Source organism: Eleginops maclovinus, chromosome 20, assembly GCF_036324505.1.
Source record: "Eleginops maclovinus isolate JMC-PN-2008 ecotype Puerto Natales chromosome 20, JC_Emac_rtc_rv5, whole genome shotgun sequence".
Taxonomy (NCBI): Eukaryota; Metazoa; Chordata; class Actinopteri; order Perciformes; family Eleginopidae; genus Eleginops; species Eleginops maclovinus.
Window position 1 is genome coordinate 6445002 of NC_086368.1, and position 26041 is coordinate 6471042.

General features: G+C 38.2%; 1 protein-coding gene across 6 annotated transcripts; it reads left to right on the forward strand.

The window, feature by feature from the left end:
• Positions 1-1467: 1467 nt before the first annotated feature.
• arhgef3 (Rho guanine nucleotide exchange factor (GEF) 3) lies at positions 1468-24665 on the forward strand. 6 transcript variants are annotated; one of them, XM_063910693.1, is made up of 12 exons: positions 1468-1733; positions 7453-7519; positions 11856-11918; positions 18158-18256; positions 18801-19058; positions 19849-19911; positions 20006-20102; positions 20704-20780; positions 20883-21140; positions 21981-22151; positions 22585-22774; positions 23639-24665. In XM_063910693.1, the coding sequence occupies exons 1-12, from the start codon at positions 1708-1710 to the stop codon at positions 24340-24342; spliced, it is 2073 nt and encodes a 690-aa protein (XP_063766763.1). In that variant the 5' UTR covers positions 1468-1707; the 3' UTR covers positions 24343-24665. The 6 variants fall into 6 exon arrangements, with proteins under 6 accessions (XP_063766763.1, XP_063766764.1, XP_063766767.1 ...); XM_063910694.1 differs by having other exon boundaries at positions 11859-11918; XM_063910697.1 differs by lacking the exon at positions 1468-1733 and adding an exon at positions 16288-16632 and having other exon boundaries at positions 7464-7519.
• Positions 24666-26041: the final 1376 nt, after the last annotated feature.

Consider the following 26041-nt stretch of genomic DNA (forward strand, 5'->3'; position numbering starts at 1 on the left):
TCGTTTTGTCATTCTTTGAGTGTTAAAGGGTTTGATATTATAATTAGAAACATCACCAAAGTTTATGTCACAAGACAAATGGACCCCTGCACATCTTTTTGATGTAATGCAAGTCACAAAGCTGTCACAGCAAAAAGCTGACCTGGTTAATGGAAGGATAAATACTTTAGGACAATACAAATTCATAAGGAAATGCTTGACACGGTATTTATATTGCTTTCAGCATGTAAGCATTTCTAACATGATTCAAGCTGATGAACACATTTCAGTTTCTTACATTAAAACACACTCTTACTTCACTGATATGAAAGCATCAGACAGCACCATAGTGTGTGAGCTGTGAAGCATCAATGCTTAAAACAACAGAACCCTCCAAAACACACAGACAGCACAGGTCTACCTTCAAAATAAAAGCACTGTTTGGAAACGGACTGTAATTAATAATTCATTATCTATTTATCTGATCATTATGTTTCTATTTAACATTTGGTCTTGTCTAAAACTCGTTACCTAACTTGAATTATTTTTGCTGCAAAGACAATTGTGTCCGAAGCACTGATAGGCTATCTGACGTGATCTGATAGGTCTTGGTTTAACTCAAAAGTTGTTGTCAATTTTCGACTGTATTCTGTTTATTTAGACTTATGTGGCTGCTAGGACAGCATTTGACCTTTTGGTACCTTAAGTGAGTTACTAAACAAATGTAAAACTTATTAGATTAGCACAAATGGAAAATTCTATTATATAATGTACTGTAAATAATGTTGTTTCATCACTATAGTTGGGAGATATACTATTTATTCTAAACTTTGAATAGGTAATTATACTATTGAAGGGAGCAATAATGCACTTATTAATAGATTTCATGTTTGTTCAGAGTTTTGATGCTGAACAAACATAACAGCATTTAAACTCTTAAAAAATCAAAACTAAGTAGGCTACTCGTTAACCATAATTTTGCAGTTGGTAAAGGAAATACATACTGTATTTTACGGTATCATGTATGATATTATATTTCGTATTAATACTCTTGATCTGCTATCTAGTGCAATAGAAAGTACTATTTCCCTCTAAGATGTAGTAGAAGTATAATGGAAAATGGAGTCACTCAGTCCCAAGTACCCAAAAAATATTTACACATAACTGCAACACTGGAATTAATTACTATTTTTTTTTGTAATTTTTGGTTATTTTAAAAAGCGATGCTTCAACAGAAGAAAGTAAGAAAATACATTCAGTACGTCACAAAAAAAAGACAGAAGTGGCTTTGTAGAAGGACATGTAATAGATGTAAGGGAAAACATAAAACGAACGATAATATAAATAATAACTTAAACTTCCTGTACGTTTTTTTGTGCACTTGACTGAAATATATTTGGTTTATTTCAACCACTAACTGACCAACATTAGCTCTTATTGTGAAGGCGTGACCGGAAAGGAGGTATCTGTCCTCGCGCTTGACGATTACTTGAAAGTTGGCTTTTGCCAGCGTCTCTACAGTATTTTGTTCAGCTTTAATCTTCATACTTAATTTGAGTACTTTTTGACCTATAACTGCAGAGGAAAAGGCTGTGTTCTTACTCTCTGGAACCGTGACACCAGTCAGAAAAAGTGTAGCTCAGTTTCAGTGTGTGTTTGTGTTAAATCCGTTGATAGTGGATCTGTTTGTGGCCGTCGGGAGGAGCTGCAGCCCGATGCCGGCAGGTGATGGATGTCAACGGCCGGGGTTCAAGGTGAGGAGCGGCACTGGAAAAGATTAGTCAAAGACACAAAATATAATAGAAACGGTCGTGTTTTTGTTAGAAAAACATTGTGAGGAGGACAGACAGGGAGTTAACTCTCCCACCTGTCTGCCTGTCTGTCCGTCTGTCTGTCTGTTACATTATAAAGCTGTGAGTATTGTGAATGGTGGTTAAGAGACCCTGAAACACACTCGGTGGGCCGAGGCCTACTAGAGAGGGAGAGGGGTAAAGAGGGTTTTATTGCTGCCCTGTGAGTCACAAGTTTGCCTAAGAGTGGCTTAAAGTCTGCTAACACACACACACACACACACACACACACACACACACACACACACACACACACACACACACACACACACACACACACACACACACACACACACGCACACACACACACACACACACACACACACACACACACCACTCTCTCCTCTGTAAACAGTAAACATGGCAGCTTGGTGAGGAAAGTGATGTTTGTTTGTTTTGTTGTTTTTACTTACTGATCCTCCCAGTGGTGGAAAGTAACTGAGATTAATAGACTAAAATTGTGCAAAAGAAAGTATAATACAATGAGAAAAATATATAACTGGTTAAAAAAAGAATAAACAATAAATTTCTGTACAATGGAATAAAATAGTGAAATGGAGAGCTATGAATGAAAAGGTTGTAATAACAAATTGGTGATAAAGTATTTATAAAGTACAAATACCTGAACATTTAACTTAAAGTACTTGAGTAAATATAACTATATAACATAATGTGTGCATAGAGTATTTACATTTTCTGCTTCTTTATTTATGCTGTACCTCTGTGTCTCCAAGGTAAAAATACCACTAAATATATTTGATGTTGAATGATAGTGTATTATTATGGATTCAAATAAAACTTTATTGAACACTTGCTTAAATTCATGAGCAACTTTCTAAATTATATAAAAAGAGCCAATTAATTGCATGTTATTGCATCAATAAAATCAGCAGCTTCAGAGCTAGTAAATGGTGAAGGTACATTTTAATGTTATCATAAGTGTACAAATATTATCTTGTAAAATGTGGTTTTTGCAAGATAAAAAAAGTTTTCACAGCTATATAAAGTAGATATTAGAGAGGGACGTATGACCTGTCAAGCTTCCTGACAAGAAGAACTATTCAAATGGTACTAAATAGATGTATTTTTAACATGAAAGCAAATTGTAATTTAATTGTAATTGACTAATACATTTCTATTTTTTGTGACATTTAACAAATCTAGTCAAATGACTGGTTAAAATGTAGTGGACTTAAAGTAGCATAACATGAAAATACCAAAGTAAAATAGAAATACCTAAAATATTTACTTGAGTAAAAGTACTCTCCATTACATTCCAGGGCCACACACTTGTATGTGAGTGTTGCTGTAATAATTACAGATGTGGAGTTGTTGTTCTTTCTGGAGGAATGTGGTTCTGCTGCTGCTGAAAGGACAATGAAGATGTTTGTTCTTCTGCTGCTTTGTTCTGTCACTTATCGTCATGTTTCTACTATGCTGCCCTGCTGGTTAGAGAAGGTGTGTGTGTGTGTGTGTGTGTGTGTGTGTGTGTGTGTGTGTGTGTGTGTGTGTGTGTGTGTGTGTGTGTGTGTGTGTGTGTGTGTGTGTGTGTGTGTCAGGGAGAGGGAGCAGTTTAGATCAGTTCAGCTGTACAGTCCATTAGAGTTCCTCTTAACAAGATGAATATTTACATTTATAGACACATTTGCTGGCTTACCTTTTTGTGAACTGATGATATCTACAATGATCGTAAAAAGCAGAGATATTTGTGTTTTCATGATATTGGTGAATAATTAACCATAAAACTCAGAGTAATAAAAGAAACGGTAATGTATTAATGTACAATGTTAAAACAGAACAAAGCTGACAAATTGTCACATTTGATGGAGAATATTTGTAATTTTTGCTGGATGAAAATAATTGCTGATCATACTATTACTCGACCACTTAACTCCCTTTGAGCGTTAGAAAAGCTACAAAACAAGTGGAAATATAAATTGAGTTACAAAATGAATACAAATTGGGCTTTTGTTTTGGAACGGTTATACATTTGAGTTTATAGGAGCAGGTTGGGTTGAGCTGAGGTTTGTAGGTCTGACTGGGATCAGCTGCTCAGTGTTTCCTCTGCTGTTTCCTGAGCAATGTCATCATATCATGTTCAGCTTTTTCCTCAGCTAGAAACATTGTTATCCCCCTCCCTGGAGGATAAGACATTGCCTACATTTGGCTGCTCTGAAATATAGTCTTTGTTATTTTTCACATCTTTTCAACTGTTTATTTTGTTTCATGTAAGAGTCACAGTAAATCTCTGACGCTTTACGTTTAAAATAAGAATGATTAAGCTTGTCATTTCACTGTTCTCTTGGAAACAGAAGTTCACAAAACATACTCCACCCAAGGCCCACTTGGTTGTACTAGGTACCAGTCTAGTTTTATTATTAATCATGGGACTGTAGACTTTAAACTTTCCATTTCTATGACAATTTTTGGTTGTTTTTCTATTCTTTTTCCAAATAAATCCCCTGAAGAGACAATACTAATTTTCCAATATTTAAAACGTATAAACTCATATGTGAGTTTTCACATCTGCACAGCAGGCTCGTGCCAGATGAGTCACAATGCATTGTGGGGCATTGGTGTATATCAAGAAAGATAAACAGAAATTCTTGCTAATCTGCAAGCTTCTCTGTCATTCAAAAAATGTGTGTATACTAAGCAATTGGAATGGAAAACACACTGAATTTTAAGAGGCCCGAACTATAAATATGAACCTGAAAATTAGCTTAATATGTCCTATTTAACAAACGAAAAAAAGAATATTTGTTGGCGACTATATTCAGCGATGGATTACTCTACATTTGGTGCTCTAGTGAGTATTTGTGGCAGCAGTACGGTGTGTGGAAGTAAGTCAAAATACAATATATAGTGTGTGTGTTCACAGTGTGGCTCATTGATGTAGTATTAATGTTTTGAGAACAATGAAGCTCTATGGCACAGAGGCAAAACGTTATATCAAGCTGTAGATACAAAGACTATACTTATTAGTAGATACGGCTTTTGTTGCTTTAGATCAAGTGTAAAACTTTGACCCAAGTTCGATTCTTCAGAACTTCTCAATCTGACCAAAAAACACTCAGTTTGAGTCTAAATCTGAGTGTTTACTGAGAGATTAAAACCAGATTGGGGGTAAAAGATTCATCAAGAGAAAAGAGAGACGAAGAGAGAGAGAAGCAGGAGCCTGAAGCCAAACACACCTCTGATCTGGATTGTGTGTGTGTGTGTGTGTGTGTGTGTGTGTGTGTGTGTGTGTGTGTGTGTGTGTGTGTGTGTGTGTGTGTGTGTGTGTGTGTGTGTGTGTGTGTGTGTGTGGGGCTGGGTGGGAGGGTGTGGGTGCTTCCAGGGTGGAACGATTTGTACTATCGTAAAGAGCAGCAACTCCCAGGAATGGGTGAGTCACACACTTAAATAAACATATTTAAACACTTGTGATGTACACACACACACACACACACACACACACACACACACACACACACACACACACACACACACACACACACACACATACACATACACTGAGAACACCCTTTGATCAGATACAAATGCAGAATACGTTTCTGTTTGCATGTGTTGGCATCTTCGCTCCCTTATGGTGGACTCACGTTACCCCACAATGCAGCACGTTGAACCTTGGAGAGGTTGTTTGCAAAGGCGAAAATCACAAAGTTCCTTCCAGAGGGAGTTTCTTTCCCACACACTCCACTCTGGTTTCAGACATAGGGTGAAAAGAGGTGCAGCCCAGGCAGTATGAGAAAAATAAAGAGGTTTTTGTAAATGAAAGCATGGAGACATGTCACAGAGGAGACAGAAAGTTCAACTATGAACCTGTATAAGGCATAATATGGCTCTGTAAAAGTACGAAAGTATCAGCGATTTATTGTATTTAACTTGACCTTATACCATATAGCAGCTTGTACCGTAAGCACAGTATATCTGTGTAAAAAGGAACACATTTTATAGAATCATTAATTTTTTGATTTATTTTATGTATTATTTTTCCAAATCTGCAAAGAGTACCTAAAGCTGTTGAATAAATATAGTGGAGTAAAATGTACAATATTACCCTGGAGCAGCAGTATAGACTAGCAGTATATGGAAATACTCAAGATTGTACTACTATCTGTACTAAGATCAGTTTAACGTAACAATCAAAAACTGCCAGGCCTTTTTAAATGTGTGTAAGATTTTATCTTTTCAGTGTACACCTGGTGGATGGGTGTAAGTATTTATTAGCAATCTACTCTCTACTTAAAAACCAGTTTGTTTGGTGCTACCGGTTTTAGTTTTGTGATGCGTAAATATCCACTTAGTTCTCACAAGGGAAGGTCATGTTCCTAAAAAAGCAGTATTCATGTGCTAATCCAAAACCTTTATGTCGAACAATCACAAAAAATACAAAAATAGGTTTGTTTGACCCGATGTTACTCATTGAAGTAAATACAGTAAAAAGACAGTTTGAGGCAGAAAATAAAGAGAAGGGGAATTTAAAAATACTAAGTCTGCCCTCCCAGTTGCATATTTTGTAATTCCATTGGTACATAGTATTTATAGAATTGGGGCATACAACTTTGTCCTAACATGGCTCCTTGAACTTTGACCCTCTTGCTTCTGTATCTACTGTGCAAAGGATCGTGGGTCGGAATAGCAAGTAAGAGATCAGTAAGAATACCACATACTCATACCAGACCCAAAAGTCTTGTAAAATGTCTTAAGTAAAATCGGGTGCAGTGTAGTACATTTTCTCAAGCTTCAGGCGAGACATGCTGTTGAGCGGCTGAGAATGTGTGGGTAGGGCAGCTCCTTATCATCTAATAGTAATAATTAGTAAGAAAGCATTTCTAGCTTCTAGTGTGGCAAAAAGCCAGAGCATTAGGCTTAGTTGAGCATCCTCAACAAAGGGCTGGTATAAGAGTATTTAATTGCACCTTATTTGATTGTTTTTAGATTTACCTGTGTCATTGACTTTGTGTTTTCCTCTTTGTTCTCTGCAGTGAAATAAATCCTTGAAATTCTTTTCTAAAAGACTTTGAACTGTTTACTATTTGCATGTAGTGTCCAACAGATACCACCAGTGGGAGCTCTGATCAAACTTAAACCTAAACTACAGTGCCTTCTATATAGTCCAAAACCGGTTGTTGCTAGTTTGCAGAGATACACAAGGTCTCCCTTTTCTAGGATTTATGAATTTTTATCCTCCCTTTTTTACTGTGGAGTAAACTCAGCGACATATTTTCTGGATATTTCATATTTTATTATATTCCAAATAATAACACTGAGGATTTTTTTCTAAAGATATTTTTTGATTGCCTTTAATGGAGATACATTGTCATAGCGGGGAGATAGAGGGAATGACAATGCCCTCGCGAGTGGAACCTGTGTACTAGGCAGCGGACACCGCATCACAACAACAAGGATTTGTGTTTTGTGATCCCTGATTTTTTGTTCTTCGTGAGCTTGCTATTTATTTGAGTAGAAATCTGATTGAAATTTTTTTAATGTATGTATGATTCCATTCAGTGGCAGTGGCAGTCCTTGTAAATCTCAAGTGTTCATTATAGTTCCTCCTTCTAGTTAAGGAAGAATAAACACAGATTAATCTTCGCTTTCCTTTCTCTATCTGCAGGTCGAAGCTGCAAAAGAAAACTTCCTCCTTCTCTCTTCTCTCTCCTGACAGCTGGTCCCTTAGAGGGGTAAGATGAAATCTGACTCAAATTGTTCACAGCATCATGACAATTTTACACTAAAGCACATGAAGGTGACTCCATTAATGATCAGACAGAAGTCAAGAACATCATCTCAACACCTCAGACTCCATTATGTTTTAATGTAACATATTAAACTAAATAAGAGCAGAATCTAAATTTATATTTCAGTCTTGACTACCACTGACATCCGTAGGCAAGCATAAGTAGTTTAAAACATTTCTTCCAACTGTTTGTTAGCCTGTTTGATGCGTTTCCTCTCCCATGCCCATACAATGATGGAACAACGCCAACACATCATCCTCCTCTTTTACTCAAGTCTCTCCTTGTTGCTGTTGTAGCTGACCGGTTACCCACATATAGGTCTTCCAGCTCACACCATTGTGACGGACAAACAGCGGCAATTCACATGTCGTGCTAATTAAGCACATGTTGCTAACCCAGTTCGACTAAAAGTTTCAAGGGTCGATCTCGCACTTGTGAACTTTTTGTTCTGTACTGCGTGGATATGTTCGTCTGCATGTGTCGGATCTTTACCCCCATATCCTGAAGGTTTTTCACAAAGAATCATTACAGCCCTATGTTAAACCAAATCATTGGACTGATTAAACATATTGAAATGATCATTGAGCTGGTTTGGAAACTCATGGGATCACCAAAGCCTTCTGTGGTTGTCTGTTTAAAATCAGTCAAAGAGTTCATTAAACTGATCTTTATATACTGTATACATACATTTTCTGGATCAATATCGACCGACTGTTGAGGGAAATATTTTCCTCGGTCCATACCTTTGACCCAGTGTATCACTCTCTCCTCCCCTCCTGACCATCGGGTGCTGCACTCTTTGTGAGAGAGTAGTTCTGTCTTCTTATTCCTGCCTGTTATATATATTGTTGTAGTGATATGTTTGATATATCTTGTTATGCAGAATGTTGATCATTCTCTTAGAACCAGCTAAATACATGGGACTTGGGGAGGGATCTTCAGAATTGGTTAGACGGGAGCTGTTTCACCTCGTGGCTGCAGCTAATGTCAATTCCCCGTCCGTAGTTTCCAGCTCTCCTGTGTTCTCATTGTGTTTCGACTCCTTGCTCCAGAAGTTTCCATTACACCGACTAATCAAAAATTGCCATCCTGAGTGCTGCTCGAGAAGCTAAAACCATTAACAAATCTAGAATTATACACTGGTTTAAAAATGTCTTCTTTAACTAAGTCGGTGTTGTAGCATTATAATAAAGGTGTATTTTATTTGCCTGATATTTTGAAACCAGTGTTGATGTCTCTGTGCTGGTGTCTCCGTGTCTCCTGCGGCTGCTAATTATAGACGGCCTGTTTCCCCCGATGACCGTCACTTCCTGTTTGTCCAATGGGAACTGAGTGGACACACACACACACACACACACACACACACACACACACACACACACACACACACACACACACACACAGTACACATTGTGAAGGATTCCTGTTACTTACGTTCTGTAGATCCATTCAGAGAAGAGGCTGATGAGGTTAGGAGGAGAAGAGATGAGAGAAAAGCATTTTGAAAAGTTTGACTGATGTAAAAAGAAAAGGAGGAGAATAACAACAACAATCTCTTGGAGTGACACACTGGAGGAAGAAGAGAAGAAGAGGAACAGAGCAGAGTGAGACTTCAGAAAAGGAAATAAGAAGAAACAAGAGAATTGCAATGTGACTGTAAAGCTGAATCAGAGGAGGAGAGAGACAACCAAAAGAAGAGAGGATTCATTTTAAACTTTGTGTGAGAAGATGAACAGCTGATGTGACTTGGGCTGAAAACAAAAAGGAAGGGGAGCAGCATAATTACAGAGAGAGTTCATTAACACTTGAAGTGTGTTCGAGGAGCAGATCTAATCTTGATGATGGGCTGCTGTCTGTTTGTTTACTATCGGGTGAGTCAAAGCGTCTCAGTGAGAATATCATTTATCCCAGGATGCTTTTCAATGACAACATGAAAAGATTTGATGAGTGTTTATTAACTTCCATCTTCTTCTTGTATGTATTTTTTTGTTTGCATTAAGTATCACTAACTGTTTCCCACATTTCTTATCAATATAGCATTCAGTTCAAACTTTTCTAGTTGCACTGTAATTGTTGTTAACCCCCATTAGTGATTTTGAGTTGGACACATCCTTGGAACTGTGATTCACACGTCAATCATGCTCCATGCGGCGCCTTCATCCTTATTTACGTCTGTGTTACCACAAATATGGAGATAATGGGGGGAAAAAAGCTACAATTTTGCAGATGTGCTTGAAAAATAACTGGATGCATTATCAAATGTTCCATTCATTTATTTGTATTGATCAACAAATTGATTCATTGACTAATCATCTCAGATCTGAACACTTAAAATCAATTCATAAAAACAAACACACATGATAAAGCAGAATGCACCAGTCTCTATACATACATACAAAACAATTGCAAACCAAAAGATATTAAATTAGGTTTCAAAAAAGTCCCAGAATAAATGGAAGAGATATTGTAGCCGTATTTGTGACTGTTAGACAGAGCCAGGCTCTCTGTTAGCCCCTGCTTTCAGTCTTTATTCTAAGCTAAGCTAACTGTCTCCTTAAAAATAAAATGTATAAGAACAAAACTGTGCATTCAGTGTATGCCAATGACTTATTAATGTTGTATTTATTAAAAACATCTAAATATACAAACATAGTAGACATATATAAATCATTATACAGAGAAAAAATATGAAAATAAAGAAATAATAATAATACAATGATAAATCAACTTTACAGATCTAAAATTGTAATAAAAAATGAGGTATTGTTCTCCCAAAGAGTTCACTGTACAGTTTGACCGTTTGTATTGATAGGTTTAAGAGTGAATTCATGAATAGTAATGTAGTCTCACAGATCCTGTGAATTGGGAGTGACTTGTTAGGTGTATACCAATGGTAATACGATATGTTAGTTAACTAATGCTTTTTAGAGATAGCTGTTTAGAGGACAAATCTGATATGTATGGATATATGGATTGGAGGATCAGGCTCCTCCCTCCGTCTTGGTTTCTATAGCGACAGCGAGTTAAAGGTAAAGTCTGCGAGGTTATATAACGTCCGGCCAACAACAAAATCTCTACACAATACTGAACAAACATCAGCCTTCCTGCTATTGTTATAGTCTGCAGCAATGATCCCAACATCCTCCTCTTCCTCCTCCTCCTCCTCCTCCTCCTCCTCCTCCTCCTCCTCCTCCTCATCTTGCAGCCTCCTTGTCTCCTCATCTGTTATTCCTCCTCCTTTCCTCCTTCCCTCCTTCCTTTTCTTATCTTCTACTCTGCGTGCCCTCCTGCCTCTCCACCTTCTTGTCTCTTATCTCGTCCTCCTCCCTGTGTCTCCCACCCTCCTGTCGCCTGGGGCTCAACTCCTCATCTCCTTGTCTATTCCTCATCTCCTTGTCTATTCCTCCTCTCATGTCTTCTCATGTCATAATCTCTGCAAGCCTCTCTTTTTTGCTTCTTTCTAATCCACTCCTTTTCTCTTTTTCATTCCCTCCTTCCGCTACTCTCCCTTCTTCGACCCTTTCATCCTGTACCTCACCCCCCTTGTCTCCTATTAATTGTTCCTCTCTTCTCCTCTCCCACCCTCTCCTCTCCTTGTCTCCTAATTTCTCTTTTTTTATTTCTTTCTATTTCTATTCATCTGCTTCCTCACTTTTCTCTTCCTCTTTCTCTCCCTCCTCCTCTTCCTCTTTCTCTTCCTTGTCCTTCTCCACCTCCCCTTCCCACACACACTCAGTGACCTCTCTTCAGGTGTGTGTGTGTGTGTGTGTGTGTGTGTGTGTTTCCTTCCTGTTGTTTTTGTCGTCATGGCAGCTACAGAAACTCTCCTCCGGTCAGTCATCGTGTTCATACTGTACCGTACTGTGATATTAGTTCAGCAGTTTCACTACTAATGTGATACTGAGATTGCCTTAAATAAAACACAACTGCTTTCTTGTCTTGTCTGTGTGATGACTGAGTTTTATCTTTTGACGTTGGGTACATTTACTTAAATCCGTCTTCACTTAAACCAATATAACTCTTACATTTTTTAACTAGAAGGCATATCAATTGAGTATATTTCCTTTGGATTCTTGAGTAAGTCTTATTGCTAATTGCTATGCTTACTGACCAATCTGTAACCAAAGCCATGAAAGCTAAACGCTGCATACAGCTGCAGCTTTGTTGTTAACTTTCTTAAACTTTCACATTAAAGAAACTAACATAGACAGTATGATTCTTAAAAATGGAAAACTTGCTTTTGATCTAACGTAACGTCTGCTGTGTTTTTGTGTTGCAGAAGAAGAGGAAGCAGGCCAGCAGAGATGCAGACTCCCTCAGCCTCTGCAGTCTGGACATCAACGTAATTTCAGCTTCTCTAAACTAATGTTCTGTCTTGGCTCAACTTTGGTTTAAAAAGGTTTCATACCAAAGCTCTTGTCTTAAGAAGTGGTGAAACGTGGAACATAGTGTAGATGTTCAATTTTTAACTTTGACGAGACAAAATCATTCATGATTCTGTGATTGCAGAAGGTTTTCTTAGTGTTTGTCTTTCAATTGTAACAACAATGTTTATATTTGGGCTACATTAAACCAAACAGTTTATCATAAACTAATTAATGGTAAGTATTATTTTTGAGAAATAAAAAAATAGATTTTGTTTTGAACAAAAGTACATACATACAAAATATCACCCTGGAAAAGTATTCTCAAAATGTTACAAAGAAAATGTATATCCTTCAACTAAAATATGTAAAGCCTGTTGAAAATAACATAAAATAAAAGAAAGCATTTCAAACATAGAATAATATTTACACCAAGTGTAAGTGAGAACAAGTGAGAAATAGTATATTAAAGGGGTCCATATTTCCTCTAAATATCATTCGGTCAATCATCTTGTGTTTAAAAGTAGATTTGAATCTTTCCATATGAATAGGCTAAGACGACGGCTAACAGTAAGCTACCATCATTGTTGATGTTAGATCATGCAGTAACTTCGTACTTTGTTATCTCTGACCGTGGGTTATTGTATAAATGGACCCTCGGAGGGCCTCAAACCAGTTTTGGGCCCCTCCTTATCTACTTGTCCGTATTTTTAGCACTCTGCCAGCAGCCGTTTCTTTCTGGGTGTTCCCCTCCCTGCTCAGTCCAACACAGGATGTCCCCCCTGTTCGATATACACCTCAGAATGACAAACACCATCAGTCTTATTTTTTTACAAGCCAACGGTAAGAACCTTGAGTGACTTACACTCTATTGTTTCTCTACCGGTACTCCCAGTGAGTCACACACGGTCATATTGTGCTCTTACTGAAAGTGCAGGACCTGGATCCAAAAATATGTACGCATTTGTACAAATAATTTCACATTCATTTATGCGTCCATTTAGAAGACACTTAACTTTTTAATGAGTTCCCTTCTTGAAGACACACACAAACTCTTATTAGTATTCATAATTCATAAGGAGCTTTATTTAAAGGCCTAAAATCATGATGGGGGTTTAGATTTTATATCATTATATTTTTTCAATTGTTCCAGAGAAGCCCTGTCTTTCTGGAAGTCTTGGCGCTAAGTCCTCTAGATATTTTTAATTTAAATAGTTGTGTAGAATTTAAACTTCTAAATTTAGTCAGAATAAATATTCATCCATATTATTTAATTAAACACCTTTTGAGTATCTACTTTTATGATGTTTATTAATATTCTGTTTTATCTACATTGTCAAATTGGTTTATTGGTTTATTATTCAGGTACATAACAGATTATCTCATTGTATTGGAGATTGTTAAAGTAATTTGATGTGGTGTTTCCAGGAAGTGCATTTCAACCTTTTTTAATTTGTCAAGTTAAATGCCAAGGGGTCATAGTAAGGATGTTCTTTAAAAATGTGAACAAAAGATAATAAATGATCCCATAATTGCAAGATATCCGTTAATATGAGATATTAACATAATTAGATGATAAGTCCCAATTGTGACATAAAAAGAGTAACAAGTACATTTTTAAATGTTTTATAATAAGGCACATTATCCCGCTTATTACACGGCCAGATAATAAACGTAACTGTTGTAGTTTGTTCACAGTTTCCACTAACACGTCCTTAAACACTGCAGAGACAGTACCGTGTTCCTGTAGTGTTCACTTCCTGTCTGTCTTCTTCTGGTGATTTATCTGACGTCCAGCGCTCCATCTTTTAACTTCTTTTCCTTTCTCTCTCTTGATCCTCCTTAGCAACGTTCATTATAGTACTACTGTATTATTAACCTGTAACATGTTCTGAATTGACCAATCAGAATCGAGTATTCAACTTAGCCGCCGTGTAATAATGAACAAAACTTTTATAAATGCATCTTTAGTAAGTTCAATTTTCACAATAATAGTGACATCAAAACCTGTCAGGAAAAAGTTTACAGAGGTGACAAATCAAGTGAAAAGTCCAGTCATTTTCTCATAGACTTCTGTACAACTGACTTGTGCCATCAATGAAATCGCCCTCTGCTTGAAACTAGAGAGAATGTTTGTTAATGGAACTTTTGCATTGGCAAGGTGGCGGCTTGTCTATCCTTGTTATGTGAGAAAAAAATCTAGATTTTTTTATAGGATTATTACCCAATTGGTCATATCAAAGAGTTCTTTGTTATTTAAAGAAGTCTTGTCCAAGTACAGTATGTACAACTGATGTGTCACAATTAAAATTAAACGAGACGGGTTTGTCTGCGACACCCAATTCTGCCCTAGAATCAGTTTATGACTCCTGTTCTTTTCTGGCTGTCCAACACCAGTCATATTCACAGACAATGGAGAGCTGCGTCAGAGGGCTGCTTTTTTTTCAGCTGAACATGAGGTGGGTTTCACGTCAGGTCAGAGGTCAGTGATTGCAGTCACAGCTTTTAAAAGGAAACCATGGAAACATTTCCTTAGAACATACACAATGATCAATGTGGTTCATGACCTACAGCTGATCCAGGATGTGTGTATTAGCTTCTATTTTGGTTAAAGCTCTAAGTCTGCTTACTGTACAAACACAAATCTTGTTTTAGTCACTTGACATTGATTTACAATGATTCCTTTGAGAAAACCCCAATTGTTAACCATCATTTTGTCTTTAGAATGTCAGAAAATAGTGAAACAATTCCCATTACCTTTGTTCAAGTTGAGGTCTTCATATGTCTTGTGTTTTCCGATCATGAGTCCAAAACCCAAAGATATTGAGTATTCCTCCATTTGAGAAGCTACAATAAGGACATTTTCAGTTTGTGCTTAAAAAAATCCAATCGGAATCAAACAGTTGATAATGAAATCCGTCATCTCTGTAACCACTACACTTAAAAACCTTTACCAATGTAGGCCGGCTCTCTTTTAACCAAACCTAAACCAACAACCACGTATTAAAAGTATAAACACAAACACGCACAGTAATTGATTTGAGAACTGCTGTGAAATTAGGGCAGAGCTTTAGCTGCCTGCAGGCGTCTTTCTCTCTTTAGTAATTACAATTCAGATTGACATTGACTGATGCCTAGTTGAACTGAGTTGAATGTTGATCATAGAACCTTAACAGGTTTATATGGCATTCAGGACATTAACAATGAAGCATCCATTTGCATTAAGAAGGACAATATGTTCCTTTGCTCTGATGTTTTTTTTTATTGTCAACAAACAATCAATGTTGGTTTGTCTCTTAATTCTCTACTACATTGTGTGGTAATCAGCTCCAAGCCCATTTGTAAAATATTTTCAAACTGACAAACACAAAGTTTATATCTAGATAAACGATCAGTTGTATCTGAAAACAGCTGGTCACTGTTGTTTTAAGCAAATATTACTCAAACCGAAGGAAATACTGCATAATTGGCGGAATCATTTGGTCATCAATATATTATTTAGGCCAGCGGGACAGTGTATGTGGGATTGAGTCAAAATAAACTAGAGTGTGTGACTTCATGATGATCAGGGAAGATGTCAGCGCTGCAGTGTGGCTCATTGGTGTGTTTTCAGTAGTTTTTAGAAGGAATGGAGTGCTATGGCACAGAGGAAGAAGATATATCAGGCTTTGTTACACAGACAATACTATTTGAGGTGTTTTTATGGGATTTGCTGACATGAAGACATTCTTTACATTGTTTAATTGTATCTGTGTTGTTTGTAAGTGAAGGCTGAGTGTTTAAATGTGAAAAATAAACGCTATGGCAAAAGATAGAAAGGAAAGAAGGAAGGAAGTAAAGTGAGTGGGGGAGGGTGCCAGTGAGTCACAGAGGGTGAGAGCATTGATTTGGAAGGAGACAGAGAGTAGAACAGTCAGAGTGAACAACCATCAGTCAGAGACACAGCTTTAACAGCTGAGGATAAGTCCAACAGAAACATGGGATAAGAGCTCCAGCTGGTACAAAAAAACCTTTGGTACAATCCATCTCAACGCTGCTGGATCCAGACTCTCTGCTACCGTCAATCCTCTGGATACTACCTGGAAGCTCTTCTGGTACCTAAGTCCTGCTGGATGCTCCTACAGAACTTTTGCTAGAAATTAGACTTTACTAGTTTTTTCTGGACTCTGTCTTGTCAGGTACTTTTTGGGATAGCTCATACTGGAAACTCTGCTGACACAGACACTTTCTAGACTCTAATTTCCTTGTGAATTGTTTACCTCTATCTCTTGTACCAACAAACTAACTTTGGTCATTTGGTTACAAATCCTTTGAATGGTCTAATAGTTCTTTGCTGGCTCTATGCAGTTTTCAGATACGTTGCTCCCACATAATCATCTTCAGACACCGGATACTCTCCTGTCTACAAACTTGGACTGGAATTATGGAATTATGTTTAAACTCGGACTCCTAACCAGCCTGAACATCCACCTCTGGATGTTCTGCCAGCACTGATCTCTTGCTGCACACTGTTTGAATATATCTGGACTCTCTCTCTCTCTTGGTACTGGGAAATCAGATCCTGTACTGGTCTTTGTGGTGAGCAGTATGGTGTTGGGGCAGAGACCCCTCTGCCTGCTGGTACACCGGTTTAAATCTGGATACTCTGTGGAGTTTGGCAAGGGGAAAGAGGACATGGGGAAACAGGTGGAGGTAAGATGCTGGAAATACCTAATAAAACACCAGCCTGTTTAAATTCAAATATTTAGATATACTTGTGTTTTTCATCAAGTTTTAATCAATGTAACCTTAAGTATCTTTAGTTCTGTTGAAGTTACGCTCAATAAATGGTATGCTTAACTATCGTTAAACTAAACTATAGGTTTTGGAGTCACCAGTTTTTACAGTGTCAAACTTTTTGGGTTTTGTGGTTCCCGCTTTTATTCTTCATTTATTGAAAATCATATAAGTAAATACCCCATTATTTTACACTTTTTAAAATATGGCAAATGTATTGCTATGGCACTTAAAGGTAAGGATACTGTATTATGATTAGTTATACTCAGAGATGATGTACAGTGTTTTTTAAAGATGTCGCCATATTTCAGCACCATGTTATGCAACACTGTGTTGCATAACAACACTAAATTATCCTCAAAACCTTGAATTGTTCAAAACCTTTTCTCAGTCTCAATACAGTCCAGTTCAACTGAAGAGTAACAGCCTAAAGGACTTAGACTCAAGTTTAAATTTGGGAACTTCCCTTGGTGTGAAAATACATTGACATTGTAGTTCTTTTTATTAAACAAGACTCTGGTTTGCTGCTTTGCTCAGTTTGTTTACATTGATTCAAACAAAAACATTTCAATTATTTTTGCTTCTAGACTGACACACATTGATGTTTAGCAGGAAGTCCTCTAGGACATACATTTTTTTATTGGACCCTGTTGACATGGTTGTGATAAAAAAAATTCAAAAAATAAAACTCTTGCCCCTGAGAGTCTGCTGTGAGGACCAGAGTATTGTTGAATTGATTTCTGTCAGATTCAATCAACTGAGGAGCAATCACACTCAACCCCATACAGCATGTCCAATGGAAAATACACTGGTTATTTATTATCCACACTGAACTCCAAAATCTTTTCCAAACAGATACTTAATTAAAATGTGTATGTGTATGTGCTGCAAAATAAGAAAAAATACATTGACGTTTATTGCGTATTTTAAATACATTTTTAGTCAAATCATAAAAAAATATGATTGGGACATCGAGACTTTTACGATCGATGATGAAAATAAAAATGAGGTTGAATTGTTTTCAGGTTGAGTAGCTATGTGGTTATGGTAAAATGGAAAAAGATTTAGATGATGTTTGAGTAGGTCAGCTGGCTGTGAAATACACACACACACACACACACACACACACACACACACACACACACACACACACACACACACACACACACACACACACACATATTGATGGAGTCTGTACCGAGGACAAACAGCCTGGTGGCGTTTTCCCACATAGAGGCTGACCTGTGTGAATGTGTGTGTGTGTGTGTGTGTGTGTGTGTGTGTGTGTGTGTGTGTGTGTGTGTGTGTGTGTGTGTGTGTGTGTGTGTGTGTGTGTGTGTGTTCTCTTTTGATCGATCAATCTATTGAAAGAAAAACTTTGATGTAAATATTTGTTTTTATATATTGTAATTTGACAAAGCTTGACCTCTCTCTCCTCCAGGAGCCTAGCACAAAGCGCAGCAAACTCGTATCCAGGGTGACGTCGCTGCTGCAACCTGTCAAGACTGCACCGCTGAAGAGGATTGGTCAGACACTGCAGGTGAACAGCCAATCAGATGTCTCCACCAGTTTTTTGTATTAAGTCAATTGATTAGTGAAGAGGGTTCCGTGGGTCTGAAAGTGTTTCAAAACTGAAAGTGCCTATTCCAATTATTTATTTTTGTTTGATGGTAGGGCAACTGAAATAACATAATTACAAAAGTTAATGTTATGAACAGTATATTGAAAATGATTTCCACTTTGTTTCCCCAATCATTTTCAGCGCTACTAAATACCCATAGTTCTTAGCTGCTATTGCTTTAGATATTCTGAATGCCTTGTCCAAGAATTTTAGCCGAACTTGTTCACTTTATCCAAAAGTTATATAAGATGAACATTTTCAAATAGAAAAAATAAATGAGTGGTTCCTTTTTTCTGATTACCACTTTCCCCTTTAAAACTTTATTTGAAAAGCAATAAGACAATTTGTTGCCCAGCAGTAAAACATCTGAAATAAGTAAAGATGACTTCTATAGAACTCGCTGTATTTTATAATTGATTAAAATGATATATTTCATTATTTAACCGTCTGTCTGTCTCTGCAGCGCTCCATCAGTTTTCGTAATGACGGTCAGACAGAGAGAGCAGCTCCTCCACCTCCCCCCTCCTCTTCCTCCATGATAAAGACACGCGTTCTCTCAGCGACACTCTCAAACCCGGGCTCCTCCAGCACAATGACCCGGGTTTCGTCAGCAATGGTGCCAGCAGCCAAGCGCCGTGACAGCAAACTCTGGAGCGAGACGTTCGACGTGCGGCTGGGAGCAATGCAGACTCTGAGCCCGAAAGAGATAAAACGACAAGAGGTGAAGAAACACTGCAGCTGGACTCGAGGAGTCTTTTTAAAGAGGCCCTGTTATGCTCTTTGGGGTTTTCCTTTCATGTTGTGCGTTAGATAGGGTTTTATGCTAGTAAGGGCCCGTGTCCACATTTCTAGCAGAAAGGCGCTGGCAGGGTAAGAAAACCCTCCCCTGCCTGAAACACAAACCCCCTTCTTTACATCTGTAACATAGTAACATCACTATTTAACATTCATGATTCTATTGGCTAGCGCTCTAACACATTGTTCATGATAGGTTAAGGGACAGGACACCTCTAGATGCTTGACCAATCACAACTGCGCCGACCAATCAGAGCAGGCTGGGCTCTGGTTTCAGACAGAGGGTGAAAATAGGTGCTGCAGCACAGGCAGTATGAGAAAAAATAAAGAGCTTTCTGAACATTAAAGCATGGAGACATGTCACAGTAGAGACACAAAGTACAAATATGAAGCTGAAAATGAACAATGTCCTCTTTAATGCAAAATATGAATCAGCTAATGAATTATGATGCATATGTGTATATGGATATGTAACATTTTAAAATGATTTCACAGCAATGGATATCTAGTTATATAATATATTATGCAGGACTTTTACTTATAATAGAGCATTTCTAAACTCTGGTATAACTGAAGACTTAAGTACTTTTTCCACCTCTGCTCATGTATCTATTTAAAATCTAAATATCATAAATTAAAGCATTCAACATCCTTCGTTTTCTTTAACTCTCTCTGTCTCTCTCTCTGACTCTCACTCTCTGTCTCTCTTCCGGCAGGCTATATTCGAGTTGGCTCAGGGTGAGCAAGACTTGGTGGAGGATCTGAAGTTGGCTAAGAAGGTAAAAAAGAGAACTTCTTCTTGATGAACTAACTTTCATTGTTCAGTAAGAGTATTTTCCTTAGCATGCTCATATGTCTGTATGTGTTCTGCAGGCTTACCATGACCCCATGCTGAAGCTGTCAATCATGTCTGAGCAGGAACTGAACCAGATCTTTGGCACCCTGGATTCTCTGATACCCCTGCATGAAGGTAGGAGGGATCAGGTTTAAGTATAAGCCACATGACTAACATAAGATTATAGTAAAATACATTTATGTTTGAGTGATACAAAGTTACAACAGATAAATGAAGCCTCAAAAGTTGGGTAATGTCTGAAACGGGCATACAGCTGCAATTCTTCTAATGGCCACCAGAGGGGGGGGGTCTGTTTGATACCTATACCGTCTCTCTGCATACTGTATAAGGTTTATACTGCAGTAGAGGTTCAGCCAAGGACACACGCTGAACTTTAACCAGAGAAATAAGGAGCCTGTAAGGAAAAGCTGAATTATTCCATTGGATTGGGTGTTTGCATGTTTGCCTGAAGGCTCTGACAGGCTGATAAGAGGATTGAGTCAGACTTAAACTTTTATTCTATAATAACCTTTGGAATTATAATTTCAGCTTTAGTATATTTGAAAGCTTCAAACTGTTTTAGCTTATAGTGACATGGATTGAGTTTGTATATTAATTTCATGCTCCCACAGAACAGCTGTCTCTGTCTTTCTCAATGCCATTGTCTCATGTTTGATGTTCCCGTGCTGTTTTAACGAGATTTTCAGAATTGTACAACCGTTGTTTGTCTCCTCAGACCTGATGAGTCGTCTCAGAAACGCCAGAAAACCTGACGGGTCAACAGAACATGTGGGTGACATCCTGACAAACTGGGTGAGTGAGTGTATCTTGTTACAAATAAAAACATACTGAAAATACTCACAGTTCCATGTGACATGCACTTTGTGGTGATCAGGTGTGTGTGTGTTCCTGCAGCTGCCGTGTCTCTCCTCCTACACGTCGTACTGCAGTAACCAGGTGAAGGCCAAGACTTTGTTGGACCAGAAGAAGCAGGATCGGCGGGTCCAAGACTTCTTGCAGCGCTGTCTCCAGTCGCCTTTTAGCAGGAAGTTGGACCTGTGGAACTTCCTGGACATCCCCCGCAGCCGACTAGTGAAATACCCGCTGCTGCTCAGGGAGATCCTGAAGCACACAGCCAACGACCACCCGGACCGGCAGCACCTGGACGAGGCGGTGAGGAAAACAAGCGCCACGATTCTGTACATGTTTGTCCTGCAGGTCTGGATCACCTCACTGTCTGAGTGAGGGAGTGGGAAAACATTTGCGTTTTAATTTCTCAAAACATGTAAACTATGCAAATATGACCCTGAAAATACAAATACAGATTTAAAAAGTTGGTATTAACCCTGAAATACCAGGAGTAACCTCTAAAAGTTTGGGAATGAGAATGTGTTTTTTATCACTGCTAATCATTTTCTCAAACAGATTTTGGTGATAGTTGGAGCACTTTGAGTCGTAGATGGCCATTTACTCTGCTGGTTGATTTGTTAGTACCAAAAATGAACAAATGTTTAAGAAAATATGAAATTTAGTTAAGGTTGGACTAAGAAGTAGAACCAATTCAGTCAACTACGACTACCAGGATGCATTTCACTGATAAACAAACAATTCCGGCTTAAAGTGCGGTCATGTGCACAGTTCATGGTGAAAAAAGTGTCAAACATCGTTTAAAAGTCAGACAAACTGGTGTTTAACCTTACACATTTGTGAATCACTTTGAAAGTAGGGGTAATACTTTGTTTTGTATGTTAAAAAGACGAACACAATCAGATAAATATGGGGGGGGGGGGAAATCAGTTGTATAAATACATTTAGTTTACAACATTGTTTGTATCATCATTAACCACACAATTCACATGTAGCTTAGTTGGTTACTTCTCATTGAAACAGAGAGTAGGTGATGCGTGCAGAAGGAATCATTCAGTCCTGTCAGAGGAAGGACCACAGATGCATAAAGGGATGAGAAACAGAGCGGATATAAGTTGTGTCTGATGGTATCTGTTTGCTCTACAGATGCTGATGGTTCAGAGCGTGGTAGGGGACATCAACAGGCGGACGGGGGAGTCGGAGTGTCAGTACTACAAGGACCGCCTGTTGTACACAGAGGAGGGACAGAGGGACGAGCTCATCGACCGCTCCAGAACTCTCAGCTGCCACGGAGAGCTGAAGAACAACAGAGGACTCGTCAGTACATTTCTACTTTTTTATAGCCACCACTAACTACCTTTCCTTAAGACCATACATTTTATACTCTCACAATAAAAAACTACGGTCAGGGGAGGGGAATAATATTTGAAGAAAAAAATTGGATCTTTACATTAAAGACAAATAAGATCATTATAAAATATACACACTGTTTAAGATAGCTTTTGCGCTAGTCAGATAAATATATATTATAAACAGTTCTAAAATATAATTTAAAAAAAATAACAATATCTTTTTAAAGTGCACCTGTGTTATTAAGAATTTGAAATCTTTATCTTCACCATACGGAAAGCCTTTTCTGTTTTGATAATTTTTTACCAGTTTTAGTAGACTAGACTACACTATGTTCCAAATATTGTATCTGGGATTTATAGAAATAAAACACACGTCTGTTTCCTCTCTCTGTTTCCAGAAGCTCCACGTGTTTCTGTTCCAGGACGTCCTCGTCATCACCAGGACCGTCTCGCTGAACGATTATCCGGTCAGCTACCAGCTGTGCCGCCAGCCTATACCCATCCGGCAGCTGGACCTGGAGGACCTATCAGACGGAGAGATGAGAGTGGGCGGGTCCATCAGAGGAGCCTTCAGCAACAACGAGCGAAGTGAGAACTTTGCAGAAAAAGCAGATTTTGAAACTCAAACATTTTATTCAGGATCTGTTTCCATGGATTGACTTGTTTCGTTCCATACTGTAATACAGTACTGTAGTTCTGGTCAAAGCGCTCAAGCACTATTCCCACTGGACAAAAAAACACCTTCTAACCTGATAACAATCGGCTTCATCTACACTGGAAAAGTTTAGATCCGGCAATAATTCATGGGACAAATGACTGCAATAGAAACATAACACTCAGATGGACATGCTAATTTGTAAACCCTTTACGAAATGATGTTGTGATGTCATAACTAACAAACTCCAAAGTTATTATAATTTGACATGCTAAACAAACATCTATTATGTTCTTAGGCCACCAGACTTCAGTTAGACAACACTCATTTTACCTTGTTGATCATCGCAAAACTCACATTTAAAAAAACATCTTCGTTGTTTTAAATGTTTGCATTTAAATGAATGACATTTGATCAGTGTTACATCATCTGATTATGTATGTTAAGGTTTGAAACAAATGAATGCAATGTATTTGATGTCATTTAAAACAGGGTCACATTAGTCAATAGTTAGTCAACAGGACAGCACTACCACGTTATTTTTACAGTGCAAAATGTTTTGCTTGAAATCCTTATCAAAGATTCTGTTTATTAATGTGAAACAATGCCAATAAATCCAAATCCACCTTTTAATCTCTCACATATGGATATAGGTTATGGTTAAAAATGTATCCGACTATCATGCAATATACACATTCTGCTAATAAATCAAGATCTAATTCAATACAATTGTAAAACCTATCGATACAGATGTCTGACCCTAATAACCCTGCGTCTCCTTCTGTCTCTCCTCACAGCAAAGAACTTCTTTCGGGTTTCCTTCCGTGCCGGAGGTCAGCTGCAGAGCCACTGCTTCCAGGCCAGCGACACTTTCAACAAGCAGCAGTGGATCAACTGCATCAGACAAGCCAAAGAAGCTGCAGCGCTGACACAAGACCAGCCCCCACCTACAGGACAGTGTATGGAGACACGGTCGGGGGGACAGACCAGGCTGCTGGGTGAGACCGGTCTGAGTCTAGGGCAAGAAGAAGTCAATGGAATGTGGGGGGAGGGGGAAACAGGGCTAAGTTCAGAAGGAGATGTATGTCTTACTGGAGATCCGGAGAAAGACAAGGATGTGGGTTTGAGTCATGAGACATTGATGGGGATGGGTGGGGGCATTGAGACAGGTTTGGGTTTGAATGACGGGACAGTTTTGGAATTAGATGGAAAAACAGGGAAGGCTGTTGAGACAAGGCTGAAAGAGACGGGTGAGATGGAGACAGGACAGGGTGTCGATGAAGAGATGGGAACCGGAGCAGACTGGAGGATGGATGGACGAGGAGAGAGGCTGAGCGGAGGTCCTAATAATGTCCCCACTTTCCTTCTCTCCCCTGCTTCTCCCTGTCGAGAGGAGAAGGAGCGGGAGTTGATGGAGGAGGAGTGTAGCGACTCTGAGGAGGGGGAAGAGGTCGACATGGACACCGACCTGCAGGACGAGGAGCTGGACCTTAGGTGCTGATGTTAGAATCAAACAGGAGGATGATGCACTGAGGCACCAGCGGCCAATCAAATCCAGGATGATGTCACTAAAAGGCAGACGGAACATCAGACACACTAACTGGCTATATAGTATGCTAAAATAGCACTTAGTATGAAACCAAGAGTATGTAAAAAGCTTACTATTTCTGGAAAACTGTGTACACACTGGCATGAATATCCCATAATACAATGTGGGAGTGATGCCAAAATTCATAACAATCACCGAGATAGATCTGGAACAAGATATACAAGTTTTGCCTGAAGGACTTCTACAGACGTGAAGGAAAAATTCAAGAGGTTCGTGCTGCTGTCAGTGTTCAGAGGCAAGGAGCTCAGAAGGGCCTGAAGATACATCATGCTGTTTATTCACACTAAAATATGTGGAATAATAGTACACATATTGTGTGAAAGATAGTATGCGATTTCCAACGCAGCCCCATGTAGCTGTCCTTAATGAAAGGATGTATTAAGAGAACTGCATACCATGTTGAAGGAGGCCGCCCTGTTCATTCCAGTGACAGTTGCTCATCGGGAACAAACAACAACAAACATTCCGCGTGATTTTTATATTTTTGGCTCTCAAATCAACACAATGATTAACTGATACGGCTCTTCATTTTTAATCGAGTATAAATGCTCAAATGCTGATAATACAAACACTTGGTTGGAGAGTTTGTATTACCCAGAAAATATATTTATTTTAATACTGCCTTGGAAAAAGTATTTTTATCATGTGTCAACTGTGGCCATTACATCAGAAATCTTGTTTTACTTCACAGAAAGTATTTTCTAGCTACCCCTGTTTATTTTTTCCTTCTACATTTCTTCATTAACTTGGTCACTGATAATATCTTCTCTTCTTCTTTAGGTCTGCCTTTGGACAAACCTGTTTGTTCCAAATAGTCTTTGCATTTACACAAGACTTTCATCTCATAATTAATTGTCATATTTGAAATCTTTTACTTTATGAACTTCTGCTATTTGCTGGTTCAGGACGGTAAGATTTTCAGAAGCAGGTATTACCAACAAAATGTTAATGTGTAGAGACCAAATGATTCCATCACATGAAATTCAAAGGAAGACAAAAATGTAAATTAAAAATCTTTTAAATCAGTGAATGATTAAAAAAAATCATGCTTGCAGCTGTGACAACCATTCAACAATAACACAATAATTCTATTTATAAAAAAGAAAAAAAACGTTACCGGAATTCCCCTACCGATTGAATGCCTTGAAGGGAAATTCCAGTATTGTGTCTCTTGGTCACTAACCAATTGTGTTGCAGGGATTCGATAAATGATGCAGGAACTGTTCTGCCAGAGCTCAGCAACTTCTAAAGCTTTACAAATCCAATCGACCAGTAATTATCTGAAACTTGTACCTAGTTTAAGAATCCTTTGCTCCTTAGCATTTCACCAGCTTATTTTAAGTCTTTAAATAATGTCTTCCAATCAGTTGTCATGTCTGAAAGCACTGGAGAAAACAGAGATGTGCAACCTGATGCATTTTCAACATTTCAAATGACTTAACAACATTTTAGTAATGAATGAATGTTAATATAATATACCAATAGTTCACTAAAAACTGCAAATCATGTGCAACTACCCTGCATTGGCTAAAAGACTTTTAGTAAAGGCTAATATAATTTGCAATGACTACAGATTGTATGGATATCCAGA